The sequence below is a fragment of the Haliotis rubra genome, unplaced genomic scaffold (genome assembly GCF_003918875.1).
Source record: "Haliotis rubra isolate DU_JTF1 unplaced genomic scaffold, ASM391887v1 Scf1, whole genome shotgun sequence".
In the NCBI taxonomy this organism is placed as follows: Eukaryota; Metazoa; Mollusca; class Gastropoda; order Lepetellida; family Haliotidae; genus Haliotis; species Haliotis rubra.
This window is the reverse complement of record NW_025764891.1, coordinates 7,276,539-7,297,908: the sequence shown is the minus strand read 5'-3', so window position 1 is coordinate 7,297,908 and position 21,370 is coordinate 7,276,539. Positions and strand designations below refer to the sequence as shown.

At 36.1% G+C, this 21,370-nt stretch overlaps 1 protein-coding gene across 4 annotated transcripts in view; it reads left to right on the top strand.

Moving 5' to 3' along the window:
- The window catches only part of LOC124277280 (CAP-Gly domain-containing linker protein 1-like), a 164,999-nt gene that overhangs the window by 92,289 nt on the left and 51,340 nt on the right, over positions 1 to 21,370 (top strand). For 3 of the 4 annotated variants that reach the window (XM_046713041.1, XM_046712966.1, XM_046713121.1), the window contains exon 9: positions 455 to 550. The exons of the other annotated variant lie outside the window; for it this stretch is intronic. In XM_046713041.1, the coding sequence (XP_046568997.1) occupies positions 455 to 550 (96 nt within the window). The remainder of the gene's footprint in view (positions 1 to 454; positions 551 to 21,370) is intronic. 4 annotated transcript variants of the gene reach the window in all.

The window sequence follows — 21,370 nt, the reverse complement described above, 5'->3', positions numbered from 1 at the left end:
GCGTTCGCTCGTCACGCCGAAGACCTGGGTTCGAATCCCCACATGGGTACAATGTGTGAAGCCCATTTCTGGTGTCTCCCGCCGTGATGTTGCTGGAATATTGCTAAAAGCGGCGTAAAACCAAACTCGGTCAGTCACAATGGCAGTGGTATATAAAGAGCATTTGGCTTAGTGACATCAGGAAGATTAGGTATAACTGTTGCTTTGGCAACATGTGAGCCATACAGCAATTCTCAGCTGTGAAATCCGGATGAAAGAGAGCAGCAAGAATAGAATGTCATGCATGTATCAATAATTGCAGCTTTCTCCCTGATTCATATCAAAAGAAATACTCCTGTTGGTATATACTGCCATGAATAATGTGGAAGTATTTCGACCTTCCGTCAAAGGTGGAGTCCTGGAGTACGTACTTCATATGTAATCCAGATTACATATTTTATAACTTTTGATTTAGCACCCCGGAAACCAGCTCCGTCTAAAACACCTCAGAAAAAAACACCGGAAACATCTCACAAAGATGTTTCCAAAACATCCCCTAAGAAAAGTCCGAGTAAGTTTGACTAACAAGCTTATTACCCTGTAAACCTGCATGGTTGTTCAAGACACACCTGAGTCACATACATCGAGTCTTTCTCAGATTGTAATTATGTAATAATTTTCTTTCTGTCAGCCAAGACCAGTTTTGATGAGAGTTTACCACAAACAGAAAGCACAGTTACAAAATATCATATTTCAGTTTGTTATTTCTAAACAATTCTATCAAAAAGAGGTTATGTAAATTTGGTTGATATTTCCTAAATACATCTTTGAAAATACTTTAAAGTAAGAAATAAGCATGTTATCATTTGCCCAAGTTGCTTTTCTTTTAACTGATGTAAAACATCAGCACATTCATTGTAATACAAGTAAATACACAGCTCTGGTCTAAGCTTCAAAACTAGAAAGAAATGCAAAATGTGTGTGACTCACAAGCATGCTTTATAAAACAACTCAGCCTGAAACAGAGGCCTCCTGATGCAAGGGAGACAACTCTTCCTGGCTTACAAGCTTCTGCCTCTGCTGTCAGAAGTCATTCTGAAGATATTCATATATATTATAGCTTAAACAGTTGATATTGTTTCAGTATTGTAATTTCAATTTGTTGTCATTTTGAATATTTTTTCAGCATGAAAAGTAAACCTCAATATTTATTCGGATTCGTGTTTGCCTGGTTCAGTTTTGTAAATGTCCGTGTGTTGTCCAAATTGTTTGTGTTCTTCAAAAAATATAATCTTGCATGATTGTATGCATGATGTGTTTCTTTAAATTCAAATAATTTTAATCAAATTCATTGATGTAATTTTTCTTATGTACAAATAATTGTTCATGAAATTTGCATATTGCAGTCGCGACTAGAACCTGCTAAAACATTTGCCATAATCTGCCCAATCTTTCTAATGGCCAAACCCATGCTTTGCTTAATTACCATTCAGCATTTTATTCCTGCAACAGCTATGAAAAATGCCAATATAACCATTTCATTCTTGATTCATTTGTTGCTTACAAATATAGATATCTACTACATGCCATATATTCTACATTAGTTTGCACGGAGACAGATTTCTTTAGTTTAGTCTTAGAATAGTTTTATAGTATTTTGTAGTGGTCATGTCACATTAAGTGACCTTATGTGACTTTACATTATATATCATTGTCATGCATGGAAGTTGAAGTGTCAAGTGTTCATTGTTGAGGCACATCAGTGAAGGTGTAGTTTAACACTTTTTATAAGGCATGTGTTGTGTAAATGTCGTAATCACCTGATACGGAAGCACAGTGAAGTCCTCTTAACCAATCAGAGAGGACCCTATGGGTGATACAGAGAAGAGGTGGTCCCCTGTAGCCTATACTGGTTGTGATCAATGACTTTGTGACTTGGCTGATTGTTGTCATTCTTCCACCGACAGTGTGGATGGTTGCTCAAAATATCAAGCACTGGATTGTCTGGTTCAGACTTGTGTATATTGGACTGCCTTCCTTTAGCTTTAATATAGTGGAGTATGTTGGTAAACCACAGACAAATACACAAACTATGAAATAGGGTTATGCAATATTATTAACTGGGATAATTTTGGTGTTAAGGATTTATATGTTGCATTTAAAAGAGGTATTTATTAAGGATGTCTTATTGATTGGAGTAGTGTCATAGGGGCCTTAAATTTTGTGCATATTTTTATGTTCAACCATATCAAAGAAAATCAGTAAAGGTATGCAGATATTGCATAAGCCAGATGATTTTGTTCACCTATTCTTGCATGAGATAAGACGTTTTCTTGACATTGAGATACATGAATGGGATGATGTTATTGCACATGTTCACCCAAATGGGGCATGTTGTAAAGAGTATAACAAAATCAGGTTTGACATATGCTACAGTCTAAGGTATAACATATACCTGATGACAAACTCCGTGGGCCCAATGATATATTAAGAGAAGGTAGAAACAAGGAAATTCTAAAATATTTATTTTCAGGGACTCCATTTGTAGTCTTCAAATTGAACAATTTCTGTGTGTTCTTTTGAATAATTTAAAATATTAAATTTGGCTTTGAAAATATGCCTGGAAAGGTCTTTGATAACTGAATTTTGGAATATACCAAGATGAAATAGACAGCTGACTGGTGCCTATATCAATATGCCTGATGAAGGAATGCGCTGACTATGATGATACTAGTGCCAAGCTGTTGAATAGAAGTACTTAATAAAGCTCAGCATAGTAAATGTTTTCACTTAGGCAGTAAACATTGGAAAATGAAAACAGTTACCTTTTGTGATTTTGTAATTCTACACCCTCTTATCCACTGATCTTTCTTGGCGTGTATGTATCTGGAGTATTGTTTATTCCTGTTGTATACACATTCAGCATGTTTGCTGGACATGATAAAGGTGAAGGTCACCACATGTTTGTCATCACTGACATCACTGGATGAAAGTTGAGAATTCTTCTGTTTAGAAGTCAGATTGTATGTCATAACATTCAGCCAGTTAGATTGTTGGATAGTCTCTATAGTATTTCATTTCTCAACAGAAATTAGCTCCAAATTTAATCTTATTTCAATAGTATTATTGTACTTTACTTTTCCTGCAGTATCAGTATTTGACGTTTTATACACAATTGTAATAATAAGATATTTATTGCATAGCATTCCATGAAGAAACAGTGGCAATATTCTATAAGCTACAAATATTTACACAGTAGGTACAAGAAATATAGATACATTTCACACATAAATGATGTACATTTATACCGTGTTAAAAATGAAAATAAAATTGGGGCATTTTCCCCAGTTTTTATATCATGTTAAAAATGAAAAAAAATTGGTATTTTCCCCAGTTTTTGCCATTATATATTAAGTAAAGTTGATCTAAGATGTAAGCTTGCTTAATTATGTAAAGAGTAATAGTAATCTAACAACTAATAATTATGAATAGTATTAAAAATTCCTATTTTATGTTAAGAGTGACTTATTTAACAAAGCATCACCTGCTTAATAACCAGTCCCAGCTGCGATATATGAATTTTTATCCCACTCTTTGTGCTCGTAAAATGTTGTTGAAAACCTATATCTTGGCCTCAGTTTGCAAATGGCAGCCAATTTAAGCAAATGAGGAGCATATGACTGCAGCAGGTCAACTGGGGACACCCCAGAACACACTTGGTGGTGAAAGTCATTATTTGGCCCCACAGGAAGTAGGAGATGAGTTTAGATAAGACTCATCACCAATGGGAAGGAGGACCCTGCATCTCCTGCCATTAGCAGATGGGGCTTTGCTCCAGCTGGTCCAATTTAAAAGACATTATAGCATGGCTTGGTGTGGTTTAAACTGTCACATTAGGAGAGAGGTGTGCTAATTCTTTAGTCTCCAAGATATCTTTTTGCAGGAGCAAATCATCCTTAAAATACAGCCATGCTTAATTAGACATAATTTTACCCACAAAGAATTATATTTTGTCAGAGAATATATGTTGATCATTCATACTTATCTAATAAAGAAATTCAATCCTTTTTTTCTTCTGAAATATACTCTGACGTGTAATATACATGTTCTTGCCCATGTATCCATTGAATACAGTTTGTTGGATGGCTAATATAAAAACTATTTATGTAATTTTTGTTCCTCGGGTATTATTGATGTGTATGCATCTTTGAAACATCAGTGTCAGTATTGGTCATTTCTTGATAGTGTGTAATCACAGAAAGATATAGTAGCTTGTATTGGATGGGGCAGTGGGTAGGCTACATGTGGTTAAATAAAACGGTTCCTGTTCAACCACAGACCTGAGTTGTATTGTAAGGATACAATCATGATACTTGTAACATCTGTTCTTAACATTCCAATTAAGCAATGATATTGTTGCAGTATTGCTTTAATATACATAATTATGCACATTTTCTGCATAATTGTATATTATGCACACATTTTCCACATAATTGTAAATTTGAATCTCTATTTCTCTGAATCAACTCCTTAACTGATCTGTACGGGTAAGAATACGCATATGGGCAAGAATTCAGGAAGTTTTTACAGGGAGAACTTTTCCTCTACTGTTACTGTTAACCCATCCTAATCTGCTTTACCAAAATGGCGCCAATGGTTCAGTCAAGGGAATGAACACTTTGTATACATCAAGTATACACATCCACTATGGGATAACACTGGTAAATGATACCAGGCTTAAGATTCACGTTCTGAATATAAACATAGCTAATTGAGGTATCACTGCCTATAAAACAACCACAAATAGAATCAATGATATTGCTGGCATCCTATTTCAAGCCAGATAGGTGCAAGACCAACAGCCTTTGTTGGTGTTGTACATTGATGTCAATCTGCATTCATAAGATTGTCTGAAGTTTTGTTTCCTTAAACAATCCGTGGAGGATTTTGTTGTGTGGACAGAGGTGTAATTATATTTCAACACAAGCATTTTCTTTATGTTGGCGCCAACATGTTCAGATTGGCATTATAGATAGATGGATTTATGTTTGTTGATTGTTGAGGATTATTAACGTACATGTACACCTATCATAAGCTGACGAACAAATCATGTCTAAACACAGATCTGATGGAGTATACATAAATATGTATAAATATACATACATGTTGAAGAAATATATTTGGGTAATGTGTTCTTAAAATGAGAGGTGATTACCTGTTATATTTGTAAGTCTGTGGCCTTGATGTTTTATGGTGTACCTTGACATCCTTGATTGGTGATCATGGTATCAACCCTTGGTTTGTCTCACCTGGACATAATAACTTACAAGAAAATGGCAATAATACAATACAGTTCCATTGCGTTGCAGAAGGGTTGGTGGGGTAGGCTAGTGGTTAAAAGCGTTCGCTGGTTACGCCAAAGACCTGGGTTTGATTCCCCATATTGGTACAATGTGTGAAGCCCATTTCTGGTGTTCCCTGGCGTGATATTGCTGAAATATTGCTATAAAGGCATAATACCATACTCACTCGCTCACTCACTCACTCACTCACTGCAGAACAAACACTTCATTCAGTGTTATTCCCTACTAGGAAAGGGTTTATATGAAAATACAGGTTATATCTGTTGATCTGTTGCTAAGACAATATTAACAAAAGTTGCAAAGTTTTTTATTTTGCAATAGTTTGTGTGCGTGGCATCATTCCTTTGACTTGAATGTTTTCAAGATCGTCACTGGGTGTGGTTGAGATACTGAGGTCTCTGAAAGAGAGTGTTGACATTTCTAAGAGTTTCTTCACTTCTTCCACAATTACCCTTGAGGCATGGATTCATGTATATTTTTAAAGTTGAAACAAAAACAAATGTTTGAAGATAAAAAAGGAAAATGATGAAATTCCTCACAGAAATATCTGAAGAATGAAGCTGTGTTTTTTCAGGCACTGTAGTTTGAAATGTTAAAACTGACAAGTTATGAAGTACATCTGTCAGTGTTCATCTTACAAAATAAACATAGTTGTAAGAGAGAACTAATTGTATTTAACTCTGATGAAATTAAATATAATGAGCATCATAGGTTTCACTAGCCACTGTTACAAATGGCAAAGTAAAAGCCGATTCCCATCTGGCATAATAGAGACATGCTAGTTTTGATTTTTAAAATCAAGAATTATTATGATGAGATTGAATTTGTCACATAATATTCAAACAATAAATTCCGTTCCTGTGAACAGTGTCCAATTTGTGCAGAGATGAGAGTATTTTTGTACAAAACATGAACGTTTTTATGTCAATTTGATTTGGTTTCTATCACAAAATATGATTTATCCTCAAGACAGATTAGAACACTGACAGTTTTTGGAACGTGTCTCTGTTGATGAATTGGAATGTGGGTCAAGGAGCTATTGAATTATGAATCAATGATGAGGGCAATCCTGCATGATTCACTCTGACTCATCACCACTGGTGGAGTCTAGTGATTATTGGCACTGATGGGTTTAGAGTAAGGAACCGAACAATTGGTTAAGAATTCTGTTCCCCTGTTCTTGTTGGACATTTGAATCAAGTTTACATGATGTTTGTTATTACGTTTATGGGTAAGTTGATTATATATTTTGAATTAATATTTTTGGTGTGTTTTAATGCCACGTGGAGTAGTATTCAATCTATGTGTTGTAATTAGGGCAATTGTCTTTTCATGCCTGTGTAATGACGTGGGAACCCGTGAAGATCCAGGTTAGAATTGATCTTCAGCAACCCATGCTTGTCGTAAGAGGCGACTAACGGGATCGGGTGGTCAGGCTTGCTGACTTGGTTGACACATGTCATCGTATCCCAATTGCGTAGATGGATGCTCATGCTGTTGATCACTGGATTGTATGGTCCAGACTCAATTATTTACAGACCGGAGCCATATAGGTGGAATATTGCTGAGTGCGGTGTAAAACTAAACTCACTCACTAACTCACTGATATACAAGTCAACTAGAGTTTAAGATGATATGAAATATATCACATATTCGGGCAATATAAAGTAACCTGAAAGATTATGTTAGGCAAATAACAACCAATTACAAATATCTGTGATTGCTATTTTGCACTTTTGAACCGTATTTTTACTCTGTATATGGAACATATCAGCACATTCCTCAAACGAATACAAACTAATCTACATGTGCTTCTGATAATAACAAAGTTACCAGGGAGGTGGGCATGTTTCTTTTCTATCCTGAAGTTTTCTATAGGTGATCTGTAATTACCTCCAGATTGCGGAGCTCGAGGGAGTCAGGTTTATTTTGATTAGTGAAGAAATCTGATGGGATTTCAGGTTGCCTTTGAGCTGAGAAAGGAAACTTTACATTTTCAGCAGTTTTGCTGTCTGGAAAATTGGTAATCCTGAAAAAATTTATGTCGGTGTCGCTTCCTTTAGTTTATTGTACCAGCTGTTTTATTTTATGTATAATGTTTTTGTTCTTGGTGGTGTATGAGTTTTGATTGTTGTAAAGGTGAACAAAAGGTTTATTTTTGCGAGAGAATAAGTAACTGAGTGTTTTTTAGTTCAAAAGAGTCAATGAAATGTCACAGGTTATTGTTAGTTAAGAGTTTTAGGATGAAAGGTATTTTATATAGTTTTCTTAATGCAATATAATGGAAAGTTGAGTTATTTTGATGGAGGATTACTTGTTATCAACAATTACCAGGGAAAATTGAAATTCAAATATGGTATTGGTTTTATGGTAGTTAATGAAACAAGGTTGGAATTAATTTTAATTGTTTTTGGTTTTTTGTTTTTTTAGATTTGAAGATGTACTTGTAAAAATCATTGAGTTAATTTCCAGTCGTTCATTATTATTTTTTCATATCTCAGTTCTTCGGTTGTGACACATGGCATTTTGTATACGTTGTAAAGTAAATCAGTCGAGCAGTATTCTAACCTTTCTTCCCACTCATAAGAGCAGTGTCTATAGGTTAAATTGAATGGGAGGAAGATATTCAACTTATAAAAATTTGTTGCAGATAATTCGAGGAAACGCATTTCGCCATTTCCTTTACCGCGCTGTGCTCTAAGACATTACAAATATACTCTTGATTCCTGCTGAAGATGCAGGAAAGATGAAACTCATCAGACACGTGCATTTGTTTTTGATAACTCCCGCCAGGATAGATATCCCACAATTCCCAGAGGCTCTGTCTCACAGGACGAGTCATGATCGAGTTACAATTGGCTGACATCATAACCTCACATACTGCCTGTGTGATTGTGAAAATTTATACCTTGTGCATACAATTTGTAGAGATAGAAATGCATTGGCATAAATGGGGCCCTTAATGGGTGGAGTAAGAAAGGTTGTTATCAGTTGTCTCGGTACAAGATGTTTCTTTTTACTCTGACTTTATCTTATCACTCATTGAAATTGAACAGTCCAAAAAAATTACAATTTTTTTTTTTCATTTTTTATATATATATTTTGTTGTTGTCATAGCTGCCTTGTGTGCATAGCTCCATCATGGAATCATGATATGATATAAAAAAAATTATTATCTATCTACTCGTTTACTCAGCTACATTCAGTCATGTCTGAGATATTTCATGATTTTAAAATATTGTTGGAATTTTAAAAGTGTACACATGGATGTGGAGATCACGGACAGATGCTAGTTGATGTTCGTTGTTTATGTTATCCTTGACGGAGCCTCAGCATGAGGCCAGCCGTTTGGATGGAAAGTGATATAAGGATCCCATCAAACCTGAAAAGAACTCCTGAAAGGTCAGAGTTTCCGAATAGATATATACAACCAACCCTTGCCAAATTTTCATCAGATCGCTCCTCATTTTCGTCAAACACTATCCCTCATTTTCCTCCCCATTCGGTCTCTAAAAGCGCTTGAAAAACTTGAGTAGATAGGACGCACCTTGTCCATCTGGCTGATGATCTGCTGAGGATATTTTGGATTTTGTGAAAGAAATTTCTGGAGATAGTTGAAAGGAAAGTAGCATTGTCTGTTGTTTTACATTTCTGGAGCATATTTTCATTTGGATATCTGTTTTTCTTTCAAATTATTTTTGAGCATATTTAAATTTTGAATTAGTTTTTGTCGTCAAATGTGACATGTTTGAAAGTTTTCATTGACAAATTTCCCCATGTTGAGAAAAGATGTTATTTGAGTCAATTTTGGCTTAGTGGGATATCAAATCAGTGAACCCGATCTTTGTACTTACTTATGAGATGAACCTTCACTTCGCATTTAATCCCTGAGGGTTGATTCCAGAAATTCCATATCGCATGTTGAAAAGAAAATATACCCCGGATAGATAACAGAGGCTAGTAATTGAAGAGCAGAATACAAAGACAGTATTGGAGCTCTCTAGCCAGAGAAGTTAGTGAAGTGTGTCTTGCGGGACATCAATGGGCTACCCCTTCACCACCCGCCACATCAGGGGAATGTCAATGCTGGCAACTGGTCTCACCATACTCGCAACAGTTATCGAGGGAATTGTCTACTTTTCTATGAGTTCCTTGGTGCTCACATTTATGTGGATTGTTTTCGGAGATCGAACTCTTTCGTTTTGGAATTCAAGCAAGAAGCCCAAGCCTGTCATTCAGAATGGAATCTATGAGGGTAGGTGAAAGGGTGTCTGGAACTTTCTCTATGTAAACACTTTTGACAAGTCCTGTTTACTGTACAAATTTACAAATATATTTTTTTATGAACACGACTCACAAAGCATTACTGGATATGACTCTGCAAATTAAGCTAGTATTTTTTTGTTATTATTTGTTTTCTTTAAGTTTTACATTTAGAGCATGCAAGGGAGTGTGATTGCCTGTTTGGGTCTGTTTACAGCAATATTGATTTGTGTGAGCAGGTATGCTGATATACCTGTAGAAGGACAGAGTGTTAGTAGGCATTACGATATAGATCTTATCAGGACGGGGACATGTACCTGAAAATTGAACTCTTCAGAGGTATTGGCCAAACTTAAGTGAAACCAGGTCAGGTATATACAACCTAGGCATGGTCATAAATCATTTAGCCATACCTTACTTTTTCCATTAGATTGTGGTTTGGTGTGGCTGTTCATTTCAATTTGATCTCATGTTGTGGAGTGGACAGTTAATGATTAGCACGTTTTGGAATGAGTTATTGTTATCATCATCATCATCATCAGTAGTAGTAGTAGTAGTAGTTGTAGTAGTAGTAGTAGTGATCGGGTGGTCAGGCACACTGACTTGGTTGACACATGTCATCGTATTCCAGTTGTGTAGATTGATGCTCATGCTGTAGATCACTGGATTGTCTTATCCAGACTGGATTATTGTAGTGGTAGTAGAAGTAGTAGTTGTAGGTAGTAGTAGTTGTAGGTAGCAGTAAGTAGAAGAAATAGTAGTAGTAGTATACCACAATTGTCAAGGCATCTCTGCCCAAATATGGTATATTTTTCCCCTGACCAGTGGATCTGTATTCTAGTTAACATTCTCAGCTCCTTGGGGAATATACAACCCATCTTGCTTACAGACACTGAAAGTTTTTACATATACCTCACATAGCAAGTGACCTGTGAAGGTCCGGGTTAGAATATTGGCCTTCAGTAACCCGTGCTTGTCGTAAGAGGCGACTAACGGGATCGGGTGGTCAGGCTTGCTGACTTGGTTGACACATGTCATCGGTTCCCAATTGCGCAGGTCGATGCTCATGTTGTTGATCACTGGATTGTCTTATCCAGACTCGATTATTTACAGACCGCCGCCATATAGCTGGAATATTGCTGAGTGCAGCGTAAAACTAAACTCACTCACTTATTCACATAGCAAGTACCCATTCCCTCTCAGGTGGACAGGGTCACATTTTATCTAAGTCACTCGCCCAGAGTGACACCTCCCATTTTGACACTTGTGTCTCAGGTGTCTCAGGTGTGTGAAGGTATTCATGTTTCCAACACCTGGTCATCTTCCAATGTGGGGATTGTACACTTTTCTTTAGATATATTATTATATTATGTATGGGATGAAACCTGTTCTGAAATGTCTAATGATTGCCACTGAGGATAATTAACTTGATTAGTGATTCTATACTTACTCAATATTTGGGTATCTGAGAAAAAAATGTGTTAAATATAATTACACATATACATTTTCTTGATGAATATGCAAAAGGGTGTGTTTTGTGTTACAGTGTGTTCGTTCACTTCAGACTCTTAGAGTATTTATATATATGTATATTTTGAAGCTGAGACCAAAGATATATGTAACTAAGAAATATCCCATCTCCCACAGCCCCATCTTCCCTTAATCACTTCATTCTCTCTATACACAGTAAACTTTCTAAGCTCCACTCACTCCAAACTCCACTCTATACAACGTTCTCCAGACATGCTCTCCACACACCACACCTCATTCACAGGAAATTAAACTGGTGGTTCCCTCATCTGATGTGGTGTATAAAAAAATATTGCTCAAACCCAATTCTTTCACTTAAAAGTAGTTATACAACTTCTAGACTGTTTGATGTAAATAGTGATTAACCAAGCTTTTCATTGTTAGGGTTGCAATTTACTCCTATTCATATCCTACATTGTAATTAGAGAATATTTTAGTAATAAGTCAGTAATCTAATTAATAATCAGCTAACCGTTGTTGATTTAGAATATACTTCTTTGTGCTATACAGTGTTTTAGTAATAAGTCATGATAATCTAATTAATATTCAGCTAACCAGGGTTTATAATATACTTCTTTGTGCTATACAGTGTGCAATATATAAGAAACGTGCCTTGGTCAATATTTATATACTAGTCTACAAGCAGTTATTGGATAAATAACAGTGGAGTAAATCTATAGATTCCAGCAGCAGTATATGTATAACATATATTGAAAGTTACTAGATAGTAAGGTAAGTGTATTTTCATTAACTACCTATACTGTTGAGGTTAAATGCATTGTATCAGGTTTTTATGATCCACAGTGTTTAATATCGTGACATGGTGACTCGTTGTCATGATGCATTCTGGGTATGTGCATACATATTGTATATGTTGAAAGGTGTGGAGTGTATAGCGCAAGACTCAGCTGAAACAGAATAAAGGCCTTTGTGTAACTTTATCGTACCTTGACTTGGTAAATATATCATTTGGACATGTGTGTTAAACAACATTAATACATGAGGTAGATAGGTTCATAATGCACAGGAACTTATGCTAGATGAACAAGAGAAGGAAATACTGTTTCAGCTTCAAAATGGGAATACAATACCAGAAAGATTTTTCTAAAATTGTGATCCCACTGTGATATTGCTGGAATATTGCTAAAAGGAGTGTAAAACTGAACTCACTCACTCACTCACTCACTCACTCACTTAAATTTTGAACTAATCTCAGTATCTATTAATTTTCAGATTTGTAAAATATTCATTCTAAAACTTAAATGAAGATGTTGCAAGTTTGTTTCAAATTTAATGTTTGAAAAAGGATTTATGTAGGAGTTTTGAAATGGAATCATTAATATTCTTTGTGTTCACTAAATCAGGTATACAGAACATATACAATGGATGGAATGTTAAATACTTCAGTTGAACTGTAAATAATATTCATATAAACCTGGCCTCAGTGTGCACTTTGTTAACAATTACTCATGCTGAAATGATTAACTGCATAGACACCTGGGATGTTCAGAGATCAGTGAAATGTTAAAGTGTGTTGAAGTTAAATTCTTTTGTTGAGAACTTTGTATATGTAACAGAACTATACATGTATTCAAGTTTTCAAATTCTCGTGTACTATATTTAGATGTGTTTCTTGGCTTCTCAATCATATTCTATTATAACATTTTGTTTTGAAATGAAAAATGCACTCTCTGCAAATGTGAAGGTTACAATAAAGAACTGACACATTAGTCTAGTGGTTACTGTGTTCAAAGTCTGTGTTCGGTTCTGTTCTTCTGCAAGAGGGCCGGTGGGGTAGCCTAGTGGTTAAAGCGTTTGCTCATCACGCCGAAGGCCCGGGTTCGATTCCCCACATGGGCACAATGTGTTAAGCCCATTTCTGGTGTCCCCCGCCGTGATATTGCTGGAATATTGCTAAAAGCGGCGTAAAACTAAACTCAGTCAGTCTTCTGCAAGATATTGTGTTGAGACTTAAAAAATTACTTTCAAAGGTCATACCTTTGTGATGACACTTTTATTCTTGATCAACACAAAGTTTGAAAACATCTTTTGAATATATATTTTTTGTCACAGTCAATTGATGTCCTGGAATATCAAGTATGAAACCCATTATTTCTGGCAACTGAGTTTGCCATTCATTCATACTAAGTTCTTCTTTGTCAGTTGGGGCGGTGGGGTAGCCTAGTGGTTAAAGCGTTGGCTCGTCACGCCGAAGACCCGGGTTCGAATCCCCACATGGGTGCAATGTGTGAAGCCCATTTCTGGTGTCCCCCGCCGTGATGTTGCTGGAATATTGCTAAAAGCGGCGTAAAACCAAACTCAGTCAGTCAGTCTTTGTCAGTTACTTATCATAGTCATGGGTTGTAAGGTCAGGGTAGTGCATTGGTCAGTGTGTTTTCTATTTAAGGCTCTAGGGTTTAGTTCCCTGACAACACAGTTCAAGTGAGAGGGACATGAAACCCTTCTCACCACCTGCAAAGCCCTCTGTTAATCCAGGTAATATGAACGATCTCATGGAACTGTTAAACAGCAAGTCAAACAACTTGAGCTGATTACATTCAAGGGAGGCTACTTTTCTCTCCTAGCTCATCAGTAGGACCTATGTTATAAACCCTTGTAATGCACTATGTTGTAGTGATGCAAGGGGATATGTACTGTTACATAACAGCTACTTTCTGATAGAGTACAAGCCTGGCACATTGACAGAATCTCTTCATATACCAGTGTCATGATGGGCTCTCATTGGATATCACTTGTCATTGGATACATACAGTATTCGCTTGTCAGTGCATACATACGGTATACACTTGTCATTGTTTACTTCCTGTTTGCCTGTCAGTGACACTAAGTAGGATGTATGTGTTTTGTCATATCACTGAATGTAATAAAAAGCTACAGAACAAGATAGCAATATTGCATGGATAATACATGGAGTTGAACATGATCATGAAATATTACATATATACACTATTGATGTGAAGTAGGAGATATATACTGTATGCTTAGTCTCAGGATTAGTTACTATGTGATTACCTGTTAAGTGTCACAATTTGAAAACTCAACTATTTTCAATCAGATTTGAAATTTCAAGCAGCATTTATGATCAAGACATGAAAAGTGTTTCCTTGATTAGCATGCATTATTTGTAAAAGTCCTTTCTTTGACCATTTGTTGTAAACTACTACCCACCTATTTGCACCAAAATATTTCTGAAGAGAGAGAGAAGAAAAAAGCACATGAGCTGTTCTATCAGTAATCTTTAATAATAAGTTCACCAGGTTCAACTTCAATGAACAAAATATGTAATATTTGATTTTCATGAAAAGGGAATGCTAAATCGCTAAATTATTTCGGCATGTTGAATATTGCTAGTTCAATACAATTATAATGAACACAATAGCAATGAACTGCAGTTGTCAGTCGCCCAAAATCCAGTTCATAAACTAATATTCAATTATATCTTACAAAAAAAAACTTGTAAAAGGTTTTCTGATTATTCCATCATATTAAACAGAGATCTTTTAAAACTTCAATTTATGTCTCTTAAGAATAAAGATGTTCTTTTGCGAATAACCATAAGTTAAGGCCTGTGGCAGCAAGCCCCTCCACTTCTTGGAAAGCACCTGACCTTTTTATATGCAAGCTATTCAGGGCTTTAAAACAAAGATTTTCCTATTTCCCAGGTCAGCCCAACATCATGTAACCTGATTCATCAAAGGAACTTTCTAAAGGTTGGACTTTGATGGATAATATAAACAAAATTCTAAATTATTCATCAGAATAATGCTGTTGATTTGGTGGGCTTAGGTAGCATTGTTGGCCCAGTAGGTACAGCTATTTGTGGAGCTAATCCTTGTTTATGCTCTGTATTACATCCTAATGTTAACGATTAGGTTATTCCACTTCCAAGGCAGGATCAGTCCATTGGTCGGTTGGGGGTGCTGCTTTGAGGGTTATGGAACAATTCCAAACTTTGGATGTAATTATGTTTTGGCAACCTGTCAATGTAGTCTCAGCTACAACCAAAGCAAGCATTCTTTTTCAATCAGTGATTTCTGGTGGTAATAAAACCATTCCTTCCGTACCTCTCATCCTACCATCATTGAACCAGGGACATGAGGTAAAACTAGTTGGGAAAAGGAAGGATAACCTCAGATGTGGTCCAGTAATATGGGTCACTTGTATTTACAATCTACCACAACCTGTTCCCCTCCCATCTAATATGGTACGATCCACAAGGAGACAGAGAGCAGACGCAGTTTGGTCCAGCGACAGTTGTCGTCTGCAACTTGCCACAAGAGATATTTTTGGGTGACATTTTGTTGCAAAGCTTTTACAAGAATATTTTTGTGAAAATTACAAGAAAAGTTCACCAGGAATTTCACAGGAAAGATGCAGCGTTGATAAAAAAACCGTTGGATGAAGTTGTAAGGCAGTGGTTGTCATTGCTGAAGAGCATCAGATTTTTTTGTTGTGTCAAGTAACAGGTACCATGGCTGCCATACTTTCTCAGAAAGCAGAATCATCGATGGAGGAATTGTGCTGTTTCTAAATTGAACAGTTTGTTTTATCTGGTGATACCAATCTTCCTGGAGGAATATTTGATATTAATTGGTTTTTTTCTCATTTTAACTTTGAACTATGTCAACATCACGTTATTCATCATCCTTTCGCCACAGACATTCATGGTGTTTACCATATTCATCTTCAATAGATTATAATCGGCTGGATTATAACAGATTCATGCTTGATGGTAAGTGTAGTTTTCTTTTTGTTACATTCATTTTGGTCATGTTTTTATTATTTATACTGTGGGATTCCGGGTTTACAGTTGTATGTAGTATCTGTGTGGGTTGGGTGGTCAAATCTAGTGATTTTGTTCATAGCGTGTCATCATACGCTGAGGGGGCGGTGGGGTAGCCTTGTGGTTAAAGCGTTTGTTCGTCACACTGAAGACCCAGGTTCGGTTCCCCACATGGGTACAATATGTGAAGCCCATTTCTGGTGTCCCCCGGCGTGATATAGCTGGAATATTGCTAAAAGCGGCGTAAAACTAAATTCACTCACTCACTGATGGCTGAGGAAGTTGTCTATAATATCAATCGCTGGTTTCTGAAATAAATTTAGGTTGCCTTGCCACAGTTGGAATATTGCAGACTGGTATGAAATATCAAACATCATTTTCTATTTATCAGTTTAAAAATTCATATATTTCTCCAGGTGATAGGGCTACTTGTATAACTATTCATGAGACGATATTATATGTGTGTATGTGACTTATGAGTAGATGATGAATGTAATATGTGAATAGATGATGTATGTAATATGTGAATAGATGATGTATGTAATATGTGAATAGATGATGTATGTAATATGTGAGTAGATGATGTATGTAATATGTGAGTAGATGATGTATGTGAGGTATGAGTAGATAATGTAAGGTATGAGTAGATTATAAAACATGAGTAGATGATGTATGTAATATGTGAGTAGATGATGTATGTAACATGTGAATAGATGATACATGTGAGGTATGAGTAGATAATGTAAGGTATGAGTAGATTATAAAACATGAGTAGATGATGTATGTAATATGTGAATAAATGATGTATGTAATATGTGAGATGATGTATGTAATATGTGAATAGATGATGTATGTAATATGTGAATAGATGATGTATGTAATATGTGAATAGATGGTACATGGGAGGTATGAGTAGATAATGTAAGGTATGAGTAGATTATGAAACATGAGTAGATGATGTATGTAATATGTGAATAGATGATGTATATGTGAATAGATGATGTATATAATATGTGAATAGATGATGTATGTAATATGTGAATAGATGGTACATGTGAGGTCTGAGTAGATAATGTAAGGTATGAGTAGATTATGAAACATGAGTAGATGATGTATGTAATATGAGAAGGTAATGTACATAAAGTATAAGTAGATAATATATGTAATGAATCAGTAGATAATGTATGTAAGGTCCAAGTAGATGAATGAGTTGAGATTGTAATATATGAGTAGGTAATAGAGTATGCCATGAATGTGATACAAGGTTGAAATACAAGGTTTCAGTTTCTAAACTAGTGCTAATGTTGGACAATATGTTGTATGCAGTGATATCAAAATGAAAACCATATATTTCCAGACAAGATTTACATCCTTCGTACAGTGAAGTTTCTATTTCCATAATTATGTGATACGCCTTCATGTCACTGATCTAAATTACTTAACTCTCCATAAATGCCCTGTTCTAAATGTTAAAGCCCTCTTTCAAATTATGATGAAAATAGATATCATTGCAAAGCCATTCGCTGGTTGAAAATTGTCCAATTTTCTGGAGTAAACAGAGAGCTAAACTGGAAAAAATATTTTGGAGATTCTCTTTGAATTGAGTAATCAACAGGTAGCGAGGAAGGCAGTAGCGTCTATTTGTGTGTGGAATGCCATCAGCTATTTATGTGAAGCATGTGAGTGGAAACAGTCTTCCACTGTCTCACTGATGCTGGAGTGCCATTCTCTATGGTCTGTATACAAAGGGGCTTCTCTTCCTGGGAAATCTTCACAAATGCAGATGATATTTTATCTTAAATTGCTAATTGCATTTGGCACATAGCAGTGCTGTTGGATGTGTCTGGGACATGTGAAAGCATCCTTGTCTGTGCTTTTTTATGACTTGTGTTGTTTTTAAAAATTTAATTAATACGGTTGAATTGACCAGTATTTTGAGCGCAACAGAAAAAATGTTGATCTTAATTTTACTCCTTCAGACTTCATACAGCTATAATTTTGTTTGTTCTTACTGTAATTACAAAGAAATTTTGGATTTATTATTTAATACATCTCTGGCAATGAAACATCAATTTTACAGTTTATCCATATTTTGTTTTCGTAATGGCTTTTGAAATGCAGTCATCAATACTGATGACCAATCATTTTATTGCTGAAGCATAATATCAAGCTGTGTACAAATTGCTGTTATTTAGACCATGTGTTCTCTTAGTAAAAGACCTTGAGTTATATTTAATGGTCATTATTTGCTTATTTTTATACCATGACATTTTCACATGTTATTAGCCAATTGTTTCACATAGTTCACCTTACATCCACATTTACCCATGGAATACACGCTATATATTGCTGGGCAATCATTCTTGACCTTTACCTTCTGGATTGTATACATTTATACAAGAGAGAGGAATCACAGAGGGTATCATTTATCAGGGTGTGGGTTGTGGAAATGTAACACTGGATCCTTTTACTTATTAGCCAGATTACCTTTGCTGTTTGTTTGCACAATTACCAGGGGAGGTAATCCTTGAAGCACCCCATATGGCCCTTCTCCTGAATCACGTGATACCCCTCTCGAATTACATACAGCTGACATTTCAGATGTAGATTTGTCAAAGCTAAATGTACAGATAGCACATTATAATGTTGGTACATCCGAACACCACTTATATAAAACTAGATTTCATATATAGTGTGTTTATTATATTAAAACCAATCTGAAATGGGCAAGTCTCAAAATCACTGCATGTTAGTGCTTACATTATTCACCTCTGGTTTGTTGTTGAGTGTCAGATATGATCGCATACTGCAGTTACACATGTTAGCATGTCACGAGTGCAAAACTCACTTCACTCACTCACTCAGGGCGGTGGGGTAGCCTAGTGGTTAAAGTGTTCGATCATCATGCTGAAGACCCTGTTTTGATTCCCCACATGGGCACAATATGTGAAGCCCTTTCCTGGTGTCTCCTGTCGTGATATTTGCTGAATGTTTCTAAAAGCGGAGTAAACCTAAACTCACTCACTCACTCGCTTACTTATTAGAAAGCAACATACTGTTTCAAATGTTTAATATGCTAACCCACTACATTAATGTTTTGGGATCAAATGTCATTGGTAATACATTTGTCGTAGTGTATTATATTGATGCTCAAGAGTTATAATGAGGACAGTTTTATACCCTGAAATGTGTTATATTGAGGGTTCTCTAGCATTACACAAACCATCACAAACTATGTATGAGCATTTGTAGTCATATCGTGGTGTTTCCTTTGAACTTTGGATGGGATGATAATACTTTGTTCTTTGACCCTGCAGCAGTTGGGAAATGTCAGTGGAAACAGTTCCTGGTAATTTTTTGCACCAGTTTGCTTTGTTGGCTGCCTGCCTGCTTCCTAAGCTGGTAATTAGTTGTATGCCAAACAGTCATAGGGGCAGTAGTATGTACTTTGTCGGTGCCAAGAATAGGAGTTTATTCATGTTAAGTTGCTTAGAGTCTGTAACGTACTTGAGGTAACTTGTTATATGCATAAAACAATAAGACAGGTTGGACAATGGTAGGACATAATGTCAGAACACATCTGAGTAAATAAATCTTCTTGAACTCTGGACAGCTTGATTCATTAGTAGAGTCCCTACATTTCATTGAATTTCCACGTATACCATAAAATGCTACCAGAAGTATTTCCAACTAACTCCTCCCTCCTCTGCCTGACTGGTGTCAGGTGTATACAGGTAAACAAGGCTTTGATCTTGTTAATGAGATTATACTTGTGTTTGGGTCAGCAGGTGATTAAAGGATCACTTAACTTAGAGCTCCTGTTAAACTGGAAATTCTATTCCATGGATTGGCAACCACTGAGACACATGAGTGGGGTTGTGTAATAAATTCCCAAGCAGTACGACTGCAACTCTTGATTAATTTGTTTTCAGGGAAATAGCCTTTTAGAATTTTTAATTTTTGTTAAAATTTAATCAAAACTACTCAGTTTTTTCATTCAAGTTGTAATTATTCGTGAATAAGCCAGAAATGTTTTTTAGAGGAATATGTTGAATGTTGATTATTTTTTGTATGATATGTATTTTAGTTTTACATGACACAGAATAATAGGATGTCTAAAGAAAATAATTGGATTTGTCACATTGATTAAAATACTACTGTCTTAAAGTTCAGTTTTAATTAGTAATTTATTAGGATGCAAACTGTAATCTCTGTTATTTTTAATAAGGTAATACAAGGAGACAGACTATTACTTTAAAGTGGAAATTTAAAGAATTTTGTAACAGAGCTAGGATGAACTTGTATCCCTGACATAAGCTAGCAGAACTTGTTACACCTTACCACGGAATTTGTTTGGAAGAGACGCAAACTGGTTTTGTTGCAAATGTATAAATTCTGTGACATGTACCCATCACCATCATGTTTGATGTCTTGTGCTGCGTGATATGAAGTGATTCCACTACATGGTGTTTGAAGAATAGAAATACATGATAACTCGTACAATTGTGTATGAAATTGATTTACTCATATGTGATGGTCTTTGTCTATTTCCCTAACCTTCTGGGGTGCGGGGGTAGCCTAGTGGTTAAAGCATTCACTCGTCACGCCGAAGACCCAGGTTCGATTCAACACATGCGTACAATGTGTGAAGCCCATTTCTGGTGTCCCCTGCCATGATATTGCTGAAATATTGCTAAAAGTGGTGTCATGCTTGTCGTAAGAGGCGACTAACGGGATCGGGTGGTCAGGCTCGCTGACTGGGTTGACACATGTCATCGTATCCCAATTGCGTAGATCGATGTTCATGCTGTTGATCCCTGGATTGTTTGGTCCAGACTCGATTATTTACAGACCACCGCCATAAAGCTTGAATATTGCTGAGTGTGGCGTAAAACTAAACTCACTAACTAAAAGTGGCGTAAAACTATACTCACTCACTTACTCCTAAAACCTTCTGATATAAGCTTTGTAAGTATAAACAATATGATTAAGGGGCAGTGAGGTTGGCCTATGGTTGAAGCTTCAACTTGTACTTCAGTCGTAGGTTTTATTCCCAACATTGTATAATGCGTACCACCTTTTGTATTTTGCCTGGAATATTGCTAAAAAAGAATAAGACCATACTCAATGTCAGTTTCATTTAAAAAATAATACCTACCTCGTGGCTATATTCTTGTCATATTTCAAGGGTCAAAGAAAATGCATCATCACCCCAACTAATTACCAGTAACGAGTAAACAAGCATTGATGACATCCTCCAACAGGTTAGAAATGTCAGAGGTGACCAACACCTGAGAAGATTGTCACAAATGCTGGTATGCCTACCCTGCAATGTGTCTGGGAGGACTCTGGCAAGGTGTTACCTGCGACACTTCGTACCTGCAAAACTCTAACAGTCAACATGTCCCTACAGGTGACCCATCACATGACC